Raw genomic sequence first — 18465 nt, 5'->3', positions numbered from 1 at the left:
AGCATCTGAAACAACCAGTGACACCCTTTAAATTTCACAAATCAACTAAAGCCACACTTAAGGTTTCAGTACCTCACGCACTGCTGTTGTATTCTCCAGCTTGCAGTACATACTGCAGAGGGCATTAAGCAGAGACACAGTGGCCTTTATATAAGCTTAACAGAGAATGAGTACCAGGGCCCCAAATAAAGACTTATTCAGCGAATGGAGCACATACTTAAAATTTTGGCTCATCCATCACTGCCGCCACAGCACCAGCACTTCTTTGAGCATACATGCATGAACACTGAGAAACTACGGCTACATTTATCATGTCCTTGGTGGCTACATCACCAGTGCTCCAGTCCAGGACAGCACACAGAGAGCGGTAAGATAACTGCATCAAAGGTGGAGATATGAGAAGCCTTTAATCGTGACTGGAAAGTCATCCAACCAGTCAGTGATTTCCTGTCAGGGATCGTCAGTGTCAGATAATGGGAAATCTGGAACATTAAGTGTACAATTCCTTGACTACACTGACTTTTTTTTCCTACATAAAATGCCGGTATAGAAAAATCAAGGCGATGTGGCAGGTTTTTTACAGGTTGCGATTTGATGAAACATCGGTGGGGTACACAGTTTCCAAATTCAGCATTATTTCTGCCATTCTTCTGTGACAGAAAATGTGGCAGGTTTTCAACCCTGATCATCCACATGTAAAATGTTTCATTTTTGCTGGTGGATGAGGGATTTTGAGCCAAGAAAGAAACTAAGGATGGATGCGTTTTCTCTCAGTCTTAGCTCCATAACCTGTTAAATGTTCATCAGCAGTTATTGCAATAAAAAAAATAGCATTTAAAACAAAGCCTAAAAACAGCCTTAGGCACAGATCATTGTCATAACAAGCTACAAGGATACCAAAGTCTGGCCCTTTTAAATAATACAGTAAAAATTTGTACAAATCACTCGGACAGTCTGACAACCTAGATGGCTTTTATTTTGAAAAGACTTTAGGAAAAATTGGAGAAATTATGGCCTCTGTTTTGGTGTTTAGGAGGTCAGGTCAATGCATAACTCATGAGGAACGCTAATTGGTGAATCAGAGGCACAGCGAGCCATTGAGTTAGTAATTTTCTCCCTTGTGCTATTTTAATTTCAGGGGAAGGAATAATCCGTATTTTGACATTTTGTTTTATTTCATTGTTTTATACAAACAACACTCTTGATTCATATTTTTATAGACACTGTTGCTCCTGCAACAGAGGGAAGCTGTACAAAATAAAATCCTTAATAGCTTTCAAAATTTCTGGGTTTGATTGTGTTGCAGCTTTAGGACCTAGTCTCTACAGAAGAATGGCCTTTTTTATTGGGGCACAGAAAATCTTTCTAATTTGAGGAATAAGGAACCTCGCTAATTTCTAATCACTGGTTACAGCCCTTGCCACAGACCTGCTAACATTTCTGTATCAAGCAGCAAACTTCAGGACTGAAAAATGAAGCCAAGCTAGAGTGCCAAAAGCTGCAGTTCCTTCAATGGCCACTCGAGGCAGGCTGCAAACATGAGTCAATCCCCATACACTCCTGTGCTAAAAGACCAGAATTCAGTAATTTCCCATAATACTGCAAAAAACAATAAGTTATTCTTTAATGGAGAGGTTCTCAAAGATTGTTTGGTTGACTCTGCCGTCCTTATATTCCCTGAGAAAAAAGAAGCAGTGAACCGTGACAAGATGGATCGAGGACATTGCGGGAAATCTGTCAAGAGTAGCTGTGAAACAGGCTGAATGCATGACTCAAATGCATGACTCTTGAGACAAGGCTTAAGCTTAAAGAGTGGCTTTAATGGAGAAGTCTCTACAAAAAATTACAATATGAAACTCAGATAACTCTGGAACCAGGAAGTAATCTATATAGCAGGGATGGGATCCATAACACTCGGAGAACATGGCCATAAACAAAGTGTGCAATTCTCGCCTCTGTCAGTGCGCCCCAGGGCAGCTGTGGCTACAACGTAGCTTGCCATCAACGACGTGTGAATGTGTGTGTGAATGGGTGAATGTAGTGTAAAGCGCTTTGGGGTCCTTAGGGACTAAGTAAAGCGCTATACAAATACAGGCCATTTACCATTTACCATTTTCTCCCTGGCTCTGGATGAGAGCTGTTATGTCCATGGCATATGCCAATTACTCATCTTTGTACATGAGGTTACAGAGGAGATGGCAGCAATGCAATCAGTGAAAGGGACCACAACAGAGAGTGATTTGTTCACACAGGTAAATGTATGCTTGGATAGGCTGAGGCTAAAATGGGAAAAAATGGGAATATTGATTAATTAGTTGTTTGGGTTTTACTTTACCTAGTCCACATTTTTATAGATATACTGGTAACCTGTCCAGAGTGTACCCCACCTCTTGCCCTATGACAGCTGGAATAACCTCCATTTCCCTTGAACATTTAAAAAAAAAGTTTCGAAGTTTGTTTTTTTTAATTAATATTTGACAAATAACCAGGTTTATGCTGCACTTCCGGTGAATGAAATAGCAATAGTAATACTAGTACTGATATCCTGCTTTATTAGCAGGTGTCTGTTTCTGTGCGCTCCACCCACGCAGCTTATGAATGCAGCTTCTTGATAGAGCTTGCTAGCATCAGCTGCTGAATTAGCACTCCATCCTCTGGTCTAAATATGGCAGTGTTTGCCATATTTAGACGACCAGCATGGTGGCAGAAAAAAGCGCTGACACCAAGGCTTCAAAATATGGTGTCCTGAAAGCAATAGGGGACACCACTTCTGTTGACATCTATTCTGCTGCACACACTATAACACTCAACAGCACACAAGTCTGGATTTCTTTCCTTCAGCTGCATGATTTCGTTAGCCTTTGTTGCCTCTGACAAGCCATCATTTGCTTTTATTCTGCTTGTCCTGGTCTTACTCAGACACATACACATACCATCTAACACGTGGCTAATATCGACAGGGGTAACGCTGAATAAACACAACCTTGGACATCTTTGCCAGCCACCTCTAAGCTTTACAAAGTATTTTAAACACACTATGGTTTGACTTTACATGGAAACTGTGAGGCTGTGTGGCAACCAGAGCACTGGCTCAAGCAATTAACCTTTCCGCATATTAAATATCAGACACCATCTCCGTCTTGAGTATCTATAATTAGTTTTGCAGTTGATTTTACAGCTTTGTCCTCTGACATGCTCCATTACCTTCATTCATGGTCACCATGATCATCATACATCTGTCATACGCACTCAAAACAGCAGGTAATAGTTAAAAAAGCATCATGGACACCTTGGGTTCAATTTAAAAATTAAGCAACAAGCATATGCATGCTTCAACAGGGTGTCACAACTCATCAAGTGTGTGATTTTTCTGTCGCACAAACAGACAATCTACCAAGGTGCCCCTAATTCATCGAGCTCATCAGCGTCCTCTCTGACAGCTGTCAGAGCTTCTCTTATCATCCATGGTAGCCTGCTGGGATGGGAATCATTTCCACCAAAAGCACGGCCAAAGCGGTGACATAATGGCTATCTGCTGCTGGGCTCAGGAGTGGCCCCACACATGGGCAATTAAATCCGCAGCTTGACTCGAGAGACTGTCCAGCAAACAGCATAGGAAAGCAAGGAATGTGATCCACAACTGTGCGTATTTGTCTTGCTTTTTACTATCTGGATGTGTCTGAGTGAGGAAGAATGACAAAGTGGACGATACAGAAAAGATTAACTACTCAACAGTGAAACCTTTAGCCTGGAAACACATTACTACGTGCAACTGTGAAATACCAGAGAGATGAAAATGCTTGTTACATGTTTTAGCGCTTACACAGGTTTCATAAAACATGCACCACTCAAGGACAATACTCCAGGAAGAGGCTCCTCTAGTAATAGTTTGTGACGTATTAAATTGAGAAGAAAAAAAATTTGTGGATTGATCGAAACCTGTGACGATGAATCTCTTGGATTTCCTCATGAATCACTCTCACTGCCACCGAAGACCCAAAGGTGAAACTCATTTCCTTATTCACAAAGTCATAAAAGGTTTTTCTCATGATTTTGTCTGCGCTGCTGCAGCAATGGGGGAAAACATATTTAAGATAAATGACATGTTAACAGAATCATTTCATGGTTCGACACATTCGCTGTGATTTATAACAACCTCTAAACCTTTAAGGTCCCGTTTCACACTAAAAAGCTAAAATACATATTTTGATTGGAAAAGAGATGAAGAAATGTCACTGAAATATTTGTTTTCAATTCAATCATCATCAGAGTTATTCATAAAGGGCGAAAGGTCAAAGAAAGCTCAAGGAATGATTGAAAACTGTCTAGTGAAATGGAAATGTATAATATTATGGCTGGTGATTAATAGGGAAGTATGACTGCAACTTGCCAGAAACCAACTAAGCACTGTGCAAAAGTCTAGAGTCACCTCTTGTTTCTTTATATTTTGTTTCCCAAAAGCCAGACTTTCTTTTAATTTTTGTGGTCTTGACTAACAGTCCCGGCTTTGTGAAGGTCTTTAAAGCTTTTCTTTGGACACTGGGTGCTTTTATATTCATTTTCAGTCCAGTTCAGTTGTGGTACCTCATCATTTTTTAGAGAACTTTTGGGGGGGTTTTCTGTTAAGCTACTTAACACTGACCTCTGAATCATACATGCATCTGAAAGGCGCTTAACTCAAGGGATGAACCAGTGTCGCGTCTACACATAACATTTTAAAGTGCATCTTTAGGCCCTTTGTTACCAGCAGCCTGTCACAAAAACACATATTTTGTTCCCATGTCTTTAGCTGAATTGACAAAATATGCCAAAGATAGCACAGTTTAACAGGCCCAAAATAAAGTTTTTGCACTATCGAGGTGATTCCCAAAGAGACATTATCCTAAAATGTATAACAGCATGTTGTGCAGTGTGTCCTTACAAATATTAGGAAACTGAACAAGAGGGGGATAAAAGATGAAATGGCAGGCCTAAAAACATCTACAGTAGATGAACAGCATCTGAAAATCATTTCCTTGAAAAATAGGAAATAATTTGAAATTTGTGGCTCAAATTCTCATCTATATGTATATATATATATATGTATAGGTGAGAGGTACAACATTGAGTGTCTACAGCCATCTGTAAAACATCATGGAGACAGGTTTATGATTTGCAACAGATTCATTTTTCAGCATGACAATGATCCCTAACACACTGCTAGTGCAGTAAAAGCATACACTAATAGAAAAACACATAGGTGACACTATCAGTCATGGATTGGCCTCCCCAGAGCCTGAACCTCAACATTAGCGAAGCAAAAGGCAGCTGACATCCAAAGAACAGCTTTGAATATCATTCAAGAAGCCTGGAAAACTATTCCTGAAGACTGCTCTAAGAAAACGCAACATATTGACTATCAAACTTGGAATTGTACCAACTCTGTTTTTGCCTTACTTATCTTTTGCACATTTCAATAAATCATTGCATCTATTTCCCATTTTTCATGCAAAACATAAAGACATGAATGATGAATCCTCCAAACTCGATCCCAAAGCGAGAAAAAGAGTTACAAATGTGTTACAGAGTCAAAGCCTGACAAAGTTTTCACCCATGCGCTCTGCCATCAGCTGTAATTTCTCTTATAATTATTTTACATTCTGGTTAAAATTTGGTGCTGATGAAATGCTGCGTTAGCTCCCATAATTCCTGCTACACAAGGCCTGCTCCCGAGTCTTGGCAGGGAGGAGATAATATTGTGACTGGGAGGAGGTGACAGCCTCATCTCAATGTGAATGGAGCTAATCACCAATGCAAATTGCAATCAGAAGGGGCATATCTCTACCTAACTGAGAGATAATTGCGCGATTGTACTGATAACAAAAGGTCAACTGCGTGTAGCCACTAAGCTCTCAGATGATCATCAGACACACACGGTTTCCAGCAGTGAATATTTTTACAGATTCAATCACTGCATTAATTTTAAGGCCAAACACTTCTACGTTTCTGATGATGGAGATTTTAAACACTGATTATTCAGCAGATGCGTCCTTTCAGATAGCAAAGACGAAAATGCAGCGGCAACTGGAAGAGTGAAGCAGAGCCTACCGATTCAGCTTTTTATTTTCTAAATTCAGCACAAAATCAGTTGTCAGAGAAGCCGCTGTGATTTTCACCTTTTATCCATTTGATCATAAATTTCAGTTCAGAATTTTCCTCCTGACGGTAAGGAAAGGCTTTTTTTAAATGTCCCTGTGGCAGCTGCCTCCAGCTGTGTGGCAGGAGCGCCCTCTACTGGACTCACCGTGGGATCTTGAAAAGGGCTTTTACTGGATGCATCTCAGCCAGAGGGGGATCTCCGTCTGCCAGCTCGATGGCTGTGATGCCGAGAGACCACACATCGCAGCGGGCATCATAGGAGTAGTCGTACTGCTGTTCACAGGCTATGACCTGGAAACAATTCACAGGGCCCATTTTAGACAGTCACCGAGTGGAAAGTCCGTTTTTCTAGAAAGAGGGGCGAGATTAATTTTGTTTTATGTTTAGGGTATTAAATTCAGATTAATGATTCGAAGAAAATTACATTTAAAAAAAAAAAAAAAAAAAAAAAAGCATTGTGAACCTGAAAAAATCCTCTTAATGCCAAAAAAAGTCAGCCAAGCTTATTCACAGCCCATTTAAACACAAGCACTGAAAGGCAGGTCAGTGCAGTAGCTCTGGGTATGAGCTTCTCTTTGCCACAGTCAATAATTATAACTGACACTACATTTTACAGCTGAGTTTATTCTAATTGCCCCTGAGGTCCCTCCCTACCAGCTCAATCACCGCACCTCATTTCTGCCAAAAGAGTAAGCCGAGGGGCCACAGACTCCCAGCTATTAACCTTGAGGCGACCTCAAGAGCTGCACCCGTGGAGAGGAATGCACAATGACACATGGGAGGGAGAGTCACACGGAAATAACTGAGGCGCTCTGTTTAACAGCTGTATCACACTTTACATCTATATAAAAAGAATCCATTAGCCACCAAAACACGTGTGCATGTTTTACTGCTGCATTACCAGACATGAACATGCGTGTGCAGCCCTTAGACTCTGACCTCAGGAGCCATCCAAAACGGTGTCCCGACTGACGTGTTCCTCCGCAGTCGTGCGCTCGTCAGTTGCGCTGAAACACCTACAAAAAAATGGAAAAGAAAACGCAAAATTCGATCTTACTTCATTAGCGTGAATATTTCTTGGGATAAATTACAGCAGACAGTAAATGTTTGAACTAATCAATAAATCCTGGCATATAATTTAGTGTGGCAACCTGCCAAGCAGCAATAATAATGGGCTATAATCATTTCAAATTATGTAGGACAGATTTTTATCAGCGTGAGTCCACTTCATCTCCATGACACAGGGGACATAAACATGCCTGGGGGTGACTCAAAGTCATTTGCCATAGCAGCTTTCTTTTAATATGCAAAGGATCAAATAATGCAATTTAAATGAGCAATAATAGCTTCGGGCTAAGGCTACGGTCCATGAATTAAAAGACGTTATGGTGAGCATGGGACTAAAGTGTGGGTTAAATGATTTATCCTGCGCTTGCGTTTGCGTTTGCCTTCACAAACAATGTTGCTGACACTTCCAAAAGATCACTCACAAAAAAAGAGTCATTTATCTATAACGACGCACTTCAGAGAAAAGATTGGATCGGCTAAATTGCCTCATTCAAAGATCATTACCAAAGTCAACCAGTTTGACTCCTCCCTCAGTTGTCAGGAGGATGTTGTTGCCTTTGACGTCACGATGGATAATCCGGTTGTTGTGCAAATGCTGGAGCCCCTTTTAAATTAGAGGACAGATAATGCAAGGTGCTGCTGAGCATGAATCACGACACACAATTAGTCATTTGTGGAAAGAAAAAAAATCTGAATATGATGCATTAAAAGTTGAGCTGTACAAACTACATAAAAGAACCCCCACAGCTGTTCGGAAGGAGAGACATTCATAACCGCTTGTCACACTTCCCCAGCTGAAAATAAATCCTCAGCACGCTCTCTGCATGTTGGTGTCCCACCTCCTCCCCCTGCATTTGCAGCTTTGCAGAGGGCCATCTTACCAAGAGGGCACTGCATAAGATGTATGCGATAACAGGCTCCTGCAGACGCTGGCCACGCATCAGCAGGCTTTTGATGAGCTCTGTGACAGAGCCGCCGTTGCACAGCTGGGAGGGAGACAGAGAAACTCCAGTGACTCGTCCATCACTCACCACTCCAGATTATGATTCATGGAGAGAGCTAGCCCACACACACAAGTTAGAAAAAGCAGAGCAGCACAATAGTATTGACATTCGTGTAGGTGGTGTTTCCTGGCAAACTGAGACCCAGATGAATGCTTCTTATATACAGAAGAGTGACAAATTAAAGGGAAAACCAACATAAAGTGTCTCAGTATGGTGTTATTGTGTTTGGTCAGTACTTGCTCAGAGAGCAGCTTCAATATGCATAGATTCTTCATGTCTGTGAAACAGCTAACCTAACACATCACTCCAAAATCTCTCAAAGCAGTCAAACAGGTTAAGAACTGGTGACATCTAATCAAACCAGTCACTGTGATCCTGATCCTGAAAAGCTGTAAAGCTGATAACTCAGAACACTTTATATTGATTTGCACTGACCTTCTGACTAAAGGCAAAAGCTATGCCAGCAAAATGTCGCTGTTGGCATAACTAATTCCCAGGTTTCTCTGACTGTGAGCCCCAGTGGATTAATGTTTTTCCTTTAATTTGAGTTTTAAACTTCTTTTTTTAAAGAGGGGTTTTATTTACTCGAGCCATTTGATTATGAAATTGTGACGAAATACAGGAAAAAGACACTCCAGGTAACAGACTGTTTGGTATAACCATCATTGCACTAACTGTGCATACACGCATGGCTAATTTGAAGCTTGGAATAACCCTGGCATTTCCCACCAAACTCACACTGTGTATCCCTCAGGCCTAATAACGTGTTTTTCTCTCTCATTTTCTTTGTTTCTGAAACTTGTAACGCTATTATTGACTAGCACGCTTCTTCCTTTCTGCCGTTTTGTTGAATGTCAGAGACATGGGTGGTCTTTGAGGTAAATGACAGCTTTATCCACCATTATTATGGCCAAACTGAAGAGTACACCTGACACACAAATGACCCATTTCCCACTGAGCCAAAGCAGACATAAAGCATTAGCAAAAGCTTCCAAGTGGTATAAACCTGGTAATAAAACCAAAATGTGTTGTTTCTTTTTACACTGTTGTTTGCAAGGATTTAAATAATAGTGACAGAATATCATCTTTACCGAGTTATAAAGGGGCTGAGAGCCAGGTTTAGACAGCTTCAGACAGAGCCAGGCTAGCTGTTTCTTTTGTTATGCTAAGCTAACTGGCTATGGTGTAGATTCATATTTAACCAACAAACATAAGGATCTAACTCTTATGGCTCAATCACACTAGAGTAAAAACTAGACAGCAACTTCCTTGCAACTATGAAAAATTGGCGTGATTGCACTGAATTTGTTTGACTGCAAGGAGACTAGCTGTTGATCACAAGGCGATTGCACAGGTTGCTCGACGGGAGGCAACCTATTTCCTAACAATCGCAGTCGGACTCAGAAAGACTGCAGTCAGGCAGTTTCTAAATAAGTGCCAACACATTACATTTAATCTTAGCCTGTCAGGGCCAACGAGATCACAAACTGATAACAGACTGACGCAGTGACTGTTTTAATGGCTGTCTTGAAACACCAAAGTCACTTTGAAGACCGCAACTAACTGTGTGCTGTGGCAGACCTGGTCCCTGTCTTCAGTTTCTTCAGATTGCCAGTTTATAGAACATGGTCGCAATAATTTTCCCAACCACAGTTGCATTAATGAGAACTGACAATAAGCCCTTCATAAAGTATGAAAAGTGTAACACGTGTCATACAAATATACATAATAAAGTGCTCACCTCCAGTACCAGCCAGAGCTGTCCGCCAGTTAATTTGTCCGACTTATAAAACATGCCATAAAACTTCACCACGTTAGGATGGTTGGGCAGGGACCTCAGTATGTTGTATTCTGCCTCAATCTCCTCATCCACATCCTTTAAACAGCATCAGCAAACAAGCAGTGTTTAAGTACAGCAACGAAAGAGATAAATCAACACTGTGATGTGTTATAAAAGGTGTATTTGAGCTTCAATATTTCAGGCTGCGTTTCATTTTTAGTGAACTAGGCTACTATAATAAGAAACCTAAAGATGGGGTTATAAACTCGGTAAAAAAGGAAGGGATGGGCCGCTGTGCTGAACTATTTCTGGAAGCACTTTTCTATCAAAGTAAATCTCAGTGGGAGGGAAGATCAACAGTCAGAGAGGCAGAATTTCTCTTCCTGGATGTCTGAGTGATAGTGTCAGCAGTCTAATCAGGGAGAGGGATGGGAGAGGAGGCAGCTTCATCTTCATGGCCATCAGGGGCGCATCATGGTGGATAGCGCTGCCAGGATGGGGATTGTTCCACTGACACAATCACAGGCTCGCCTCAGACCGAGTCACACTCCCACAATATGCTGCCAATTCAGAGTCTACAGTATCCTTATCACGCAGACAAATGGACGGATATACAGAGAGGATACAGGCGATGCAGGAGCTACAGTTTCTGGTAAGAGCACGTTAGATTTAGCATGACAGGAAATAAATGAAAAGGGGAGACATTGATATATATCACAGGAGCAAGTGCAAGTACGACTGCATCAAGACGGAGAGGGGGGAAAGTACCGGCAACTTACTCTGTTTGAATGGCTCGAATGCTGAGACACGTTGGTTACAAAGAAAAACACAGCGGTTTTAGTTTTCTGTCACAGTATTATGAGGTCTTGCAAGGTAGAAACTTCCTCACCAACACTATACAATAAAAAGTTACAGTGAGCCATACATGCAATGTCAGATATCATTCATCAGGAAAACCTGGAGGTTTAATGTGCATAAAGCCAGCAGTTAAATTACATCTTTAAGCTAAGTTTTATTTCTACAGGATAGGCTTGTCAGTGATGTACAAAGCGCCAAAAAAGGCCATAGAAGGTAACAAACAATAAAAAAGGTGCAGGTTCAACTAAAGAAAGTGTTCAAAATGGATTTGCAGAGTAATTAAACCTGTTAGGAGTTTTAGGCAGGTTTAGTAATGCTTTTGTTTAGCTATGAGATAACACCTGGCAGAACTGGCTGTATTTACACGTGCAGCATGACATGCCCTAATCTAAATCGGTGGTTCCCAACATGTGGGTCAAAGCCCTCAGATTCAATTAACAGCACAGTCCACTGCCATGCAAGTGAATCTAGGAGGCTGTCTCTATAAACAACAGCTTTTTGATGCAAATACAAACAGTGACATTTCAAAAAGAAAAAGGATTTGTCTCCGATTCTCCCTTTCGTGACAACTCCATGGGGATACATTCTTCTATAACTCAGCTGCTTAACTTGTATTAAGACTTTAAGTCATGTGTGGTTCCTTTGAGCAACATGGGCGGGTATCTAAACAGGTGGTCGGTTAGACCTCAACTATAATTATTGTTTTACCCCAGTCTCTCAGAGCCCCATCTAAGCTGTCATCTTCATCTTCAATTTCTATCACTGATGGGTGTCCGCTCTGCTGCAATGGTTCATCTGAGTCTGATCACCAAATAGCTTTCATTCAAATTCTGTCTTTGAATAAATATGTTTATTTTTCCAAATGATCTCTCTCTTATTGAAATGCAATTATCTGACAAATAACTGCTGTGCAGTTTATATGCTATCTTCATATCCAAGAAGTCTGTGCACCAAGTTTAGTGAAATTCAGGTATTTGTATTTTCCATGGTCTTAACTGCATGTGTATGTAGTGGTTTACACATTCACCTAACATGCAAATGATCCCTGGTTCAAGACCAAGAGGAAACACAAATCCCTTGGGGGTAGCACCAGGAAGGGCAAACAGCAAAAGCTCAAATCATATTCCTCTCATATTCACATAATCACAAAGGTCATGGCAGTCAGGTGAGGAGTTATTCAACAGATTTCTTCTGCATTTGAAAACATTCATTTGTTCTTTCTGCCTGCTGTCTTGGTTAAATCACATAGTGTCATTTCAGGGTGCTATAAACCAGATAAGCTGGGAACCACTGAGCTAATGGGTGCTCATCCACAGAGCTAGATCTACTCCCACAACAGTCAAAACACCTTAAGGTCACCATTACTTCGCTGCCAAACAGCATCAGCATAAACTCATACACCTCAAACCTTCTGACATCATACATACACATCATTATTATTCTGCAAAAATAGCCTGAACAGATACTGCATCTAAGCCCTAACCAGTTCTGTGAGATTGAAAACAGTCAACATGAAGCTGGGTTCACCAGTAAACACACTTTAATCTGACTTACATTAATCGGGTCCAGCACTTTCACTGCTGCCTGGCTCCCATCTTTTTTGTTGGTCACTCTGTAGACCTTTCCATAAGTTCCTTTGCCAATGGTTTCCACTATATCCCAGTCACCTGATGGATCGCCCAGAGTCTCCAGTCCAAGCATGCTGGACTTGTAGGGGTACAGTCCATATAATGATCTCCTGGACAATAAAAACAATCATACCAAGATTTTAAAAAATGAATCTTGAATAATTTGCAAAGTTCACAGAAACAAATGGAAATGTTAATTCCCTTAAAACCTTCACTACTTCGTCTTGCAGAAAGGATGCTTGCTGTGAATAACAGCTGAACCTTACAGTGACAGAGCAGCAAGTAATTAAAACCTATAAACTGTGCAGGTAACGCACACAGAGTACATTTGTTCCCTGAGGCCTTTTTGTTCAGCTAAAACCAATGACTGCATCGACCTGGACAAATCAAAGCAAAATAAGTCCACAGATACGGATGGAGAGGACAACACTACTTACATGGCAAGTGTTATTTTCTTCTGACTCATCAGGGCTGAGAAGAATTACAACCAAAGAGTCTCTGGCGATCATAATATAACGACACCAGTAGCAACAGGAATGGCCTCCTTGGGAGGACAGGCAACAAGTGGCATTTCCCACAGCTACTGAATTAGCCCTCTCCACAGGGACTTTGTCACTGCACACTAAGAAGTGCAATCTTCTAAAGATCAATCGGATTGGTCAGAGATTATCTTGAGAAGCGCTGTCCTGAGTGAACACTGAAGCATTGCCACACCTCCAAATAAACCGTTTTATAAAACTATAAAGCGTTTGCATGTCTTCAGCTTATAACAGTTATAAGCACTAATGACCAACTGGAATGGAAAACACCAATGTAAATCATCCTTGTAGTCAACATGTGATGCTTCTGTGGCAAAATACAACATATATGGCCAATGATGCAAAGGATTAAGTGTCAAAACAGCTGAGAACAAATAACATGATGGATCAGGAAGTGATACAGCCACGTTGGGATGCATGAATCTTATTTTTAGAAAACGACACATAATCCAGATAAGCGTGATGGAGAGGGATGTTTGTGTGCAATCTCATGAAAGCTCCTCTTGTCATAAATGTGTTATGCATCACGGAGGTTGTATGACCCTGAGAAAGGCAGGGGAAGTTCGCATATTGATGGGAAAAACAGTGAATGATGTTTAACCCTCAGGGGGCGCAGCAACTCACACACGAGGACGGATTTATGAAATGTTGTGCATGCACCGTGAGCAATGGCATGCTAACTGATACTAGATGGATATACCACGATTCTGCAGAGACGCACAGACATGCAGCACAGAGATACGAGTGATACCCTTCAGAGTGTCCTTCAAGGAGCTGCATGTGATTGCAGAAAAAGCCAAAGTGCCTGCTGTAATTGTGAGTTTTTTCACATCACACATTTAAATACAAATATACCAGATCCCTTATATTTTACTATTTATGAACAAATATGTTGTCTTACCCATCAATACTTTAGGAATTAATCTTTTGACATATCAACGTCTCTTTGCAAAACCATCAAAGTGGAGAGTTTTTTCCCCCCCATGAGCTGTAATGTTTTTATTTCCTCACATAGAAAGTTAGTTTGCCCACATAAGTGGAGCACACACTGTTGGAATTTACATAAATAGCAGTACAGACTAATTACGGTCATTCACCTTGAGATTTAATAATATATTTTTTTCTTTTAGGATGTCTACTGCAAGTTCTGTAAGCACTGTAACATCACCTGTCACTTGTTGCCACCACACCTTCTATTATTTTCTATAACAGACAGCTCATATTTCTCTGCAGTAGCTTTTCTCAAAGATATCTGCAACATTTCCTCCAACTTTTAGTTGTGTAGCTGAGCCTGTATGCAGATTATTGTTAAATGTACAATTAATTTAGTGATCAATGTGTTAATATTATATTTTTACAACTTTACAAGAAGCACAAGAACTTTGATCTCACCCAATTTGAACAATAAACCCTCCCCAAAAACTTACTTTTTGAAAAGAATCCATCACAAATATACCACATGTTAGCTCACTCACTTAAATCTATTCATAACTCATTTAAAATCAATAAAGTGCAGATGATAAAGCTCTAAGTGAGACATACCTGCTACTGTGAACGTGCTTGCCACTGCCTCACGATAAAATGCTCCAGGCCAGTTCATGCCAATCTATAGGGATTAATAATTCACTAGTAATCTGCAACCTGATGCACAGTGCTGTTAAATATTCAGGTGGCAGATGTAGCCACTCATAATGGTGGCTGATATGAAGCATCCCCTGTTGCAGCCCAGTAACCAGGAAGTCCGTGACAGTTTCTAAGTCACATGATTTCTGCCTATCTTCACTCTGCTCATAATGTCCTTTACACGTCGAGCTGCTGCTGCTTCACTTGTTCAGACAGCTTCTGATGCTCTAGAGTCTAAACATTAAAGCAATATGACAAAGATATCCAGAGCATCCAGAGACAAAAAGAAAAATCACAGGCTATAAGTATATAAGACTACAAATATGTAGATATTTCAGCTTTTTAGTCTAAGTTTAAGCATTTAAAATGTGCCTGGATCTGTACTTTATAATAGTAATAATCAGTTTCACCTGAAAAACCTACATGCTACATATTCCAGGAGCTGGAAAGTGCCCTAACACAAGCTGACACTTGCTACAAATATGTAGAAGTTTCTAACATTTTTATACCGTTCCTCATTTTGAACATTTTCCCAAATATGGGCATTTGTCACATTTTGATTAATCACTACAACAGTAGCAAATAAGGGGGAAAAAAACACAATTTGACTGTAATTTTTTAACAAACTAATTAAAAACACAGAGTGCGTGTTTCTTCAGTTTTTTGTGCAAATTAAAAATATTTTTAGACACAAAAGGTTCTCTCCACTCGTGTATTCGCAGCTGAAACAGCAGCTCCAAACGACCATGCCTTCATTTAATCTCCTTCACAATTACAGGTATTTTAGTTTTCAAATAAAATTTCTCTGACTATAATTTGTAGGCAGGTACAATCTACGACGAGGGATCGCAAAATAGACAGAGCAAAGTTTTATAGCATCTAAGAGAAGAAAAAAACAGGCTGGGAGATGCTGAAATAGAAAACAAGATCAATTTCTTGATTTTTTTTTCTTGCATTCAACTTGACATGTGTGCTAAGTGATACAGACTTGTTCGAGCTCTTTTTTACTGCTAGAAGGCAACAAGAATTTCCAAACACTTCTCTTTAAATGGGCAGGAGATGCAGTGAAATAGCGCTTAAGAACAGGACACCGCTGCTCTTCGATTGCAGTGCTCAGGTTACCCTTTGTTTACTATTCTTATCAGCACAGCTGAAAAAAGGGATGCTGTGTCTGATACACAGTGGTACACGGTATTTTCTGTTACAAAACAGGAATATGTACATAGTATCACGGTGATCATATTTGGAATAACTACCCTGCTCTGCCTTTGCTCATCGGGCACATTTTCTGTGCATCTACATAATGCTAAGTCTAGGTCTGAGGCGGTAACAGCTGTACGTGACGTGACCGGCTGCAGCACATCTTTGTCACCAGAAACAGTACAGAGTGAAAGGCAGTAATCTAATTTTCTGCTTCCATCAAACTCGCACAATTCCACCCTCTGTGGCAGAGCCTTATGGGAAGTCCGCTGGGTAAACCCCTTTGGTAAGTCTATGGAGAGGGGAAAAAAACCAATAATCCCTTTTAAGGGGATATGAAGAGGCTTTACGGTAAACCTCCACTAGCCATGAGTCAGGCCTGAAGCATTTCGCCCTTGTTCTCACCCTGAAAGGCCAAAGCCTCACATGAGCAGAGACAAATGCATTTATTTTAAACATTAACATCTTTAATCTTAGCGGTGCACCTGCATGATTAATGATCCCTGATTGACATCTTTGGATACACAAAGCATCAACCGTATTAACAAAAAGGCACCATCATCATCTAAGTAATCAGTCTTAAATGAATTATAATTTCTTATTTATAATTAATTATAAATTAACCTCAGTCATATAATCACAAACACCACAGCTGTGTCACTGTGATGGATGTGAGTATGGCAGTGCTACCATTTAAATGCAACATAACTGAATGAAAAAGCATCTGCAATCGTAGCAGGGAAGCAATTTTTTGTTCGTACATTTGTTTTGGTCAATCGTCAGTCAGTTTGTGAAATTTCTTCCCTCCTAGATATTCAATTGATCTATTGTACGCGATATTACTGCAAAGTGGAAAACATGTAGGCATGACAAGCAAACCACGTAAAGTTTACAGGGGTTGAGTGAGGCGGACAGTGTGTAAAAGTTGCCAATGCTCTGATGACTCCATAGCTCTGTACTCATTTGGCATTAACATCAGCACCAAAACTGTGTGCTGGGAGCTTCATGGCCAAGCAGCTCCTGTTGATGTAATGTGTAGGTGACCCATTGCTTTTTTCTTTAGTGTTACTCTAATAATGTATTACCTAAAGTCAGGTCTTTAAGTGTTTCACACAGTGTTGTGTATGGACACCAACACATGATGTAATCAGCAAGTGATTTAATTGTACACTTTAAACTTTAATTCAAGGGGTTTAAGAAACAGGTTTACATGCAGCTTTAAGCCATGTGTAGTCTGTTTCCACATTATTGGCATATAAAGTCTGGAGTTGATTCCAATTGTTTAAGTTTGGCAGCTGTTGAGAATGAGAATTCATAACATAGAGACAATAAGAGGCATCAGACTAAGTAAAGAAGGCTAAAGAAGGCTACCATAAGGCAGAAAAATACCAAACGGACCTATCAGAGAGACAGGAAGCTTCAGAAGTGGCCAAATCAACAATGCAGTAAAGAGGGTGATTACAGAATCTTTTACTTGGAAAACCACTTCACAGCATCTAACCAAATCAACAGCAGTTCTGAGGCTTTTGGTGTATTTATTGTGAAAGTCTACAATTAAAGAGATGCAAACAACATGCCAAAATAGTCGCTGGAAAACATCAAGTTCTAAAAGAAATTCTTTGGACCAATGAAACTTGTACACAATGATGGGAAAACAAGACTCAAACGGGCTTGTGATCCAAAACAGACCCCTTGAAAACACAGAGGAGGTGGTGTGGCAGCATGGGCCTGTTTGGCTGCCGACTGAACTGGGTCACTGATGTTTATTGACTAGAAGCAGGACAGCTTCTTAAATGCATGGACCTCTGCTCAAGCCCAATGCTTCTTAATGCCAATAAAGAGAATACTCTTAAACATCAGAGTCAGTCACCTGACCACGTCTTTCACTAAGTAAAGAAAAACTGAAGGTGGTGTAGGTCTGGCAAAGCCTATAAAAGAAGGAAATTCAGAGTGTGATGAAGCTTCTGTACTAAAGATGGAAGTGTACATTTCACATCATTATTATTTTTGCCTTAAATCCACTGTGGTAATGAACAGAGACAAAGAGAAAAAAAAGAAAAAAATGAGCATTTTAAGCTAAAGTGATTGTAAAACACAAAAATGTTGTATATATTGCGATTTTTGCATAACTATCATAATGTAGCCTATTTAACTTTTTTTTTCATCTAACTTCCGGTTTCTTCACTGAATGATTGCTGGTTTACAGTATTTCACAGAGTACAGTAAAACCAAACTGACACAGTGATTAAAGATATCCAGATTTAAGGTTTAGGGCTGTGCATTTTCTTTTTAGCAGAGCTACAGATGAGGAGTCTCGTTACCTACCTCGACATTGTCGCCTCAGTATTTTCATCTCTGTCATCTGCAAAAGAGGAAACTGTTTAAGACAGAGCATCACTGCACAGCTGCATCTCCATCTCCGTGTGAGTTTAATAAAGGCCTAAAGCACACTGTCTGAATCAACTCTTTAGACCCAGCTTACCGTCCATAGCAACATATGCGAAGTAATTTCCCTGTTTATTCAGCAAAGACTTTAATTATTAACAGTATGGACACCTGAGCATGTTGTCCTGCAGACCGGAAGCGGTTAACTGGCTGACCAGTATCACCTGATGTAACCTTGAATA

General features: G+C 40.3%; 1 protein-coding gene across 6 annotated transcripts in view; it reads right to left on the bottom strand.

The window, feature by feature from the left end:
* myo3b (myosin IIIB) overlaps positions 1-18465 on the bottom strand; it is a 70727-nt gene that overhangs the window by 51977 nt on the left and 285 nt on the right. For 2 of the 6 annotated variants that reach the window (XM_019352509.2, XM_019352510.2), the window contains exons 2-8: positions 18164-18200; positions 12403-12586; positions 9952-10086; positions 8088-8192; positions 7711-7810; positions 7078-7154; positions 6284-6429 (exon numbers count right to left, since the gene is read on the bottom strand). In XM_019352509.2, coding sequence (XP_019208054.1) covers positions 6284-6429; positions 7078-7154; positions 7711-7810; positions 8088-8192; positions 9952-10086; positions 12403-12586; positions 18164-18200 — 784 coding nt within the window. Of the gene's footprint in view, positions 1-6283; positions 6487-6809; positions 6893-7077; positions 7155-7710; positions 7811-8087; positions 8193-9951; positions 10087-10769; positions 10791-12402; positions 12587-18163; positions 18201-18320; positions 18420-18465 lie in introns of those variants that run through there. The other 4 variants (XM_013272612.3, XM_003447383.5, XM_019352512.2 and 1 more) reach the window with 4 other exon arrangements.

This window comes from Oreochromis niloticus, linkage group LG16 (genome assembly GCF_001858045.2).
Source record: "Oreochromis niloticus isolate F11D_XX linkage group LG16, O_niloticus_UMD_NMBU, whole genome shotgun sequence".
Taxonomy (NCBI): domain Eukaryota; kingdom Metazoa; phylum Chordata; class Actinopteri; order Cichliformes; family Cichlidae; genus Oreochromis; species Oreochromis niloticus.
The sequence above is the reverse complement of the archived record's forward strand: the minus strand, read 5'-3'. Positions and strand labels throughout refer to the sequence as shown.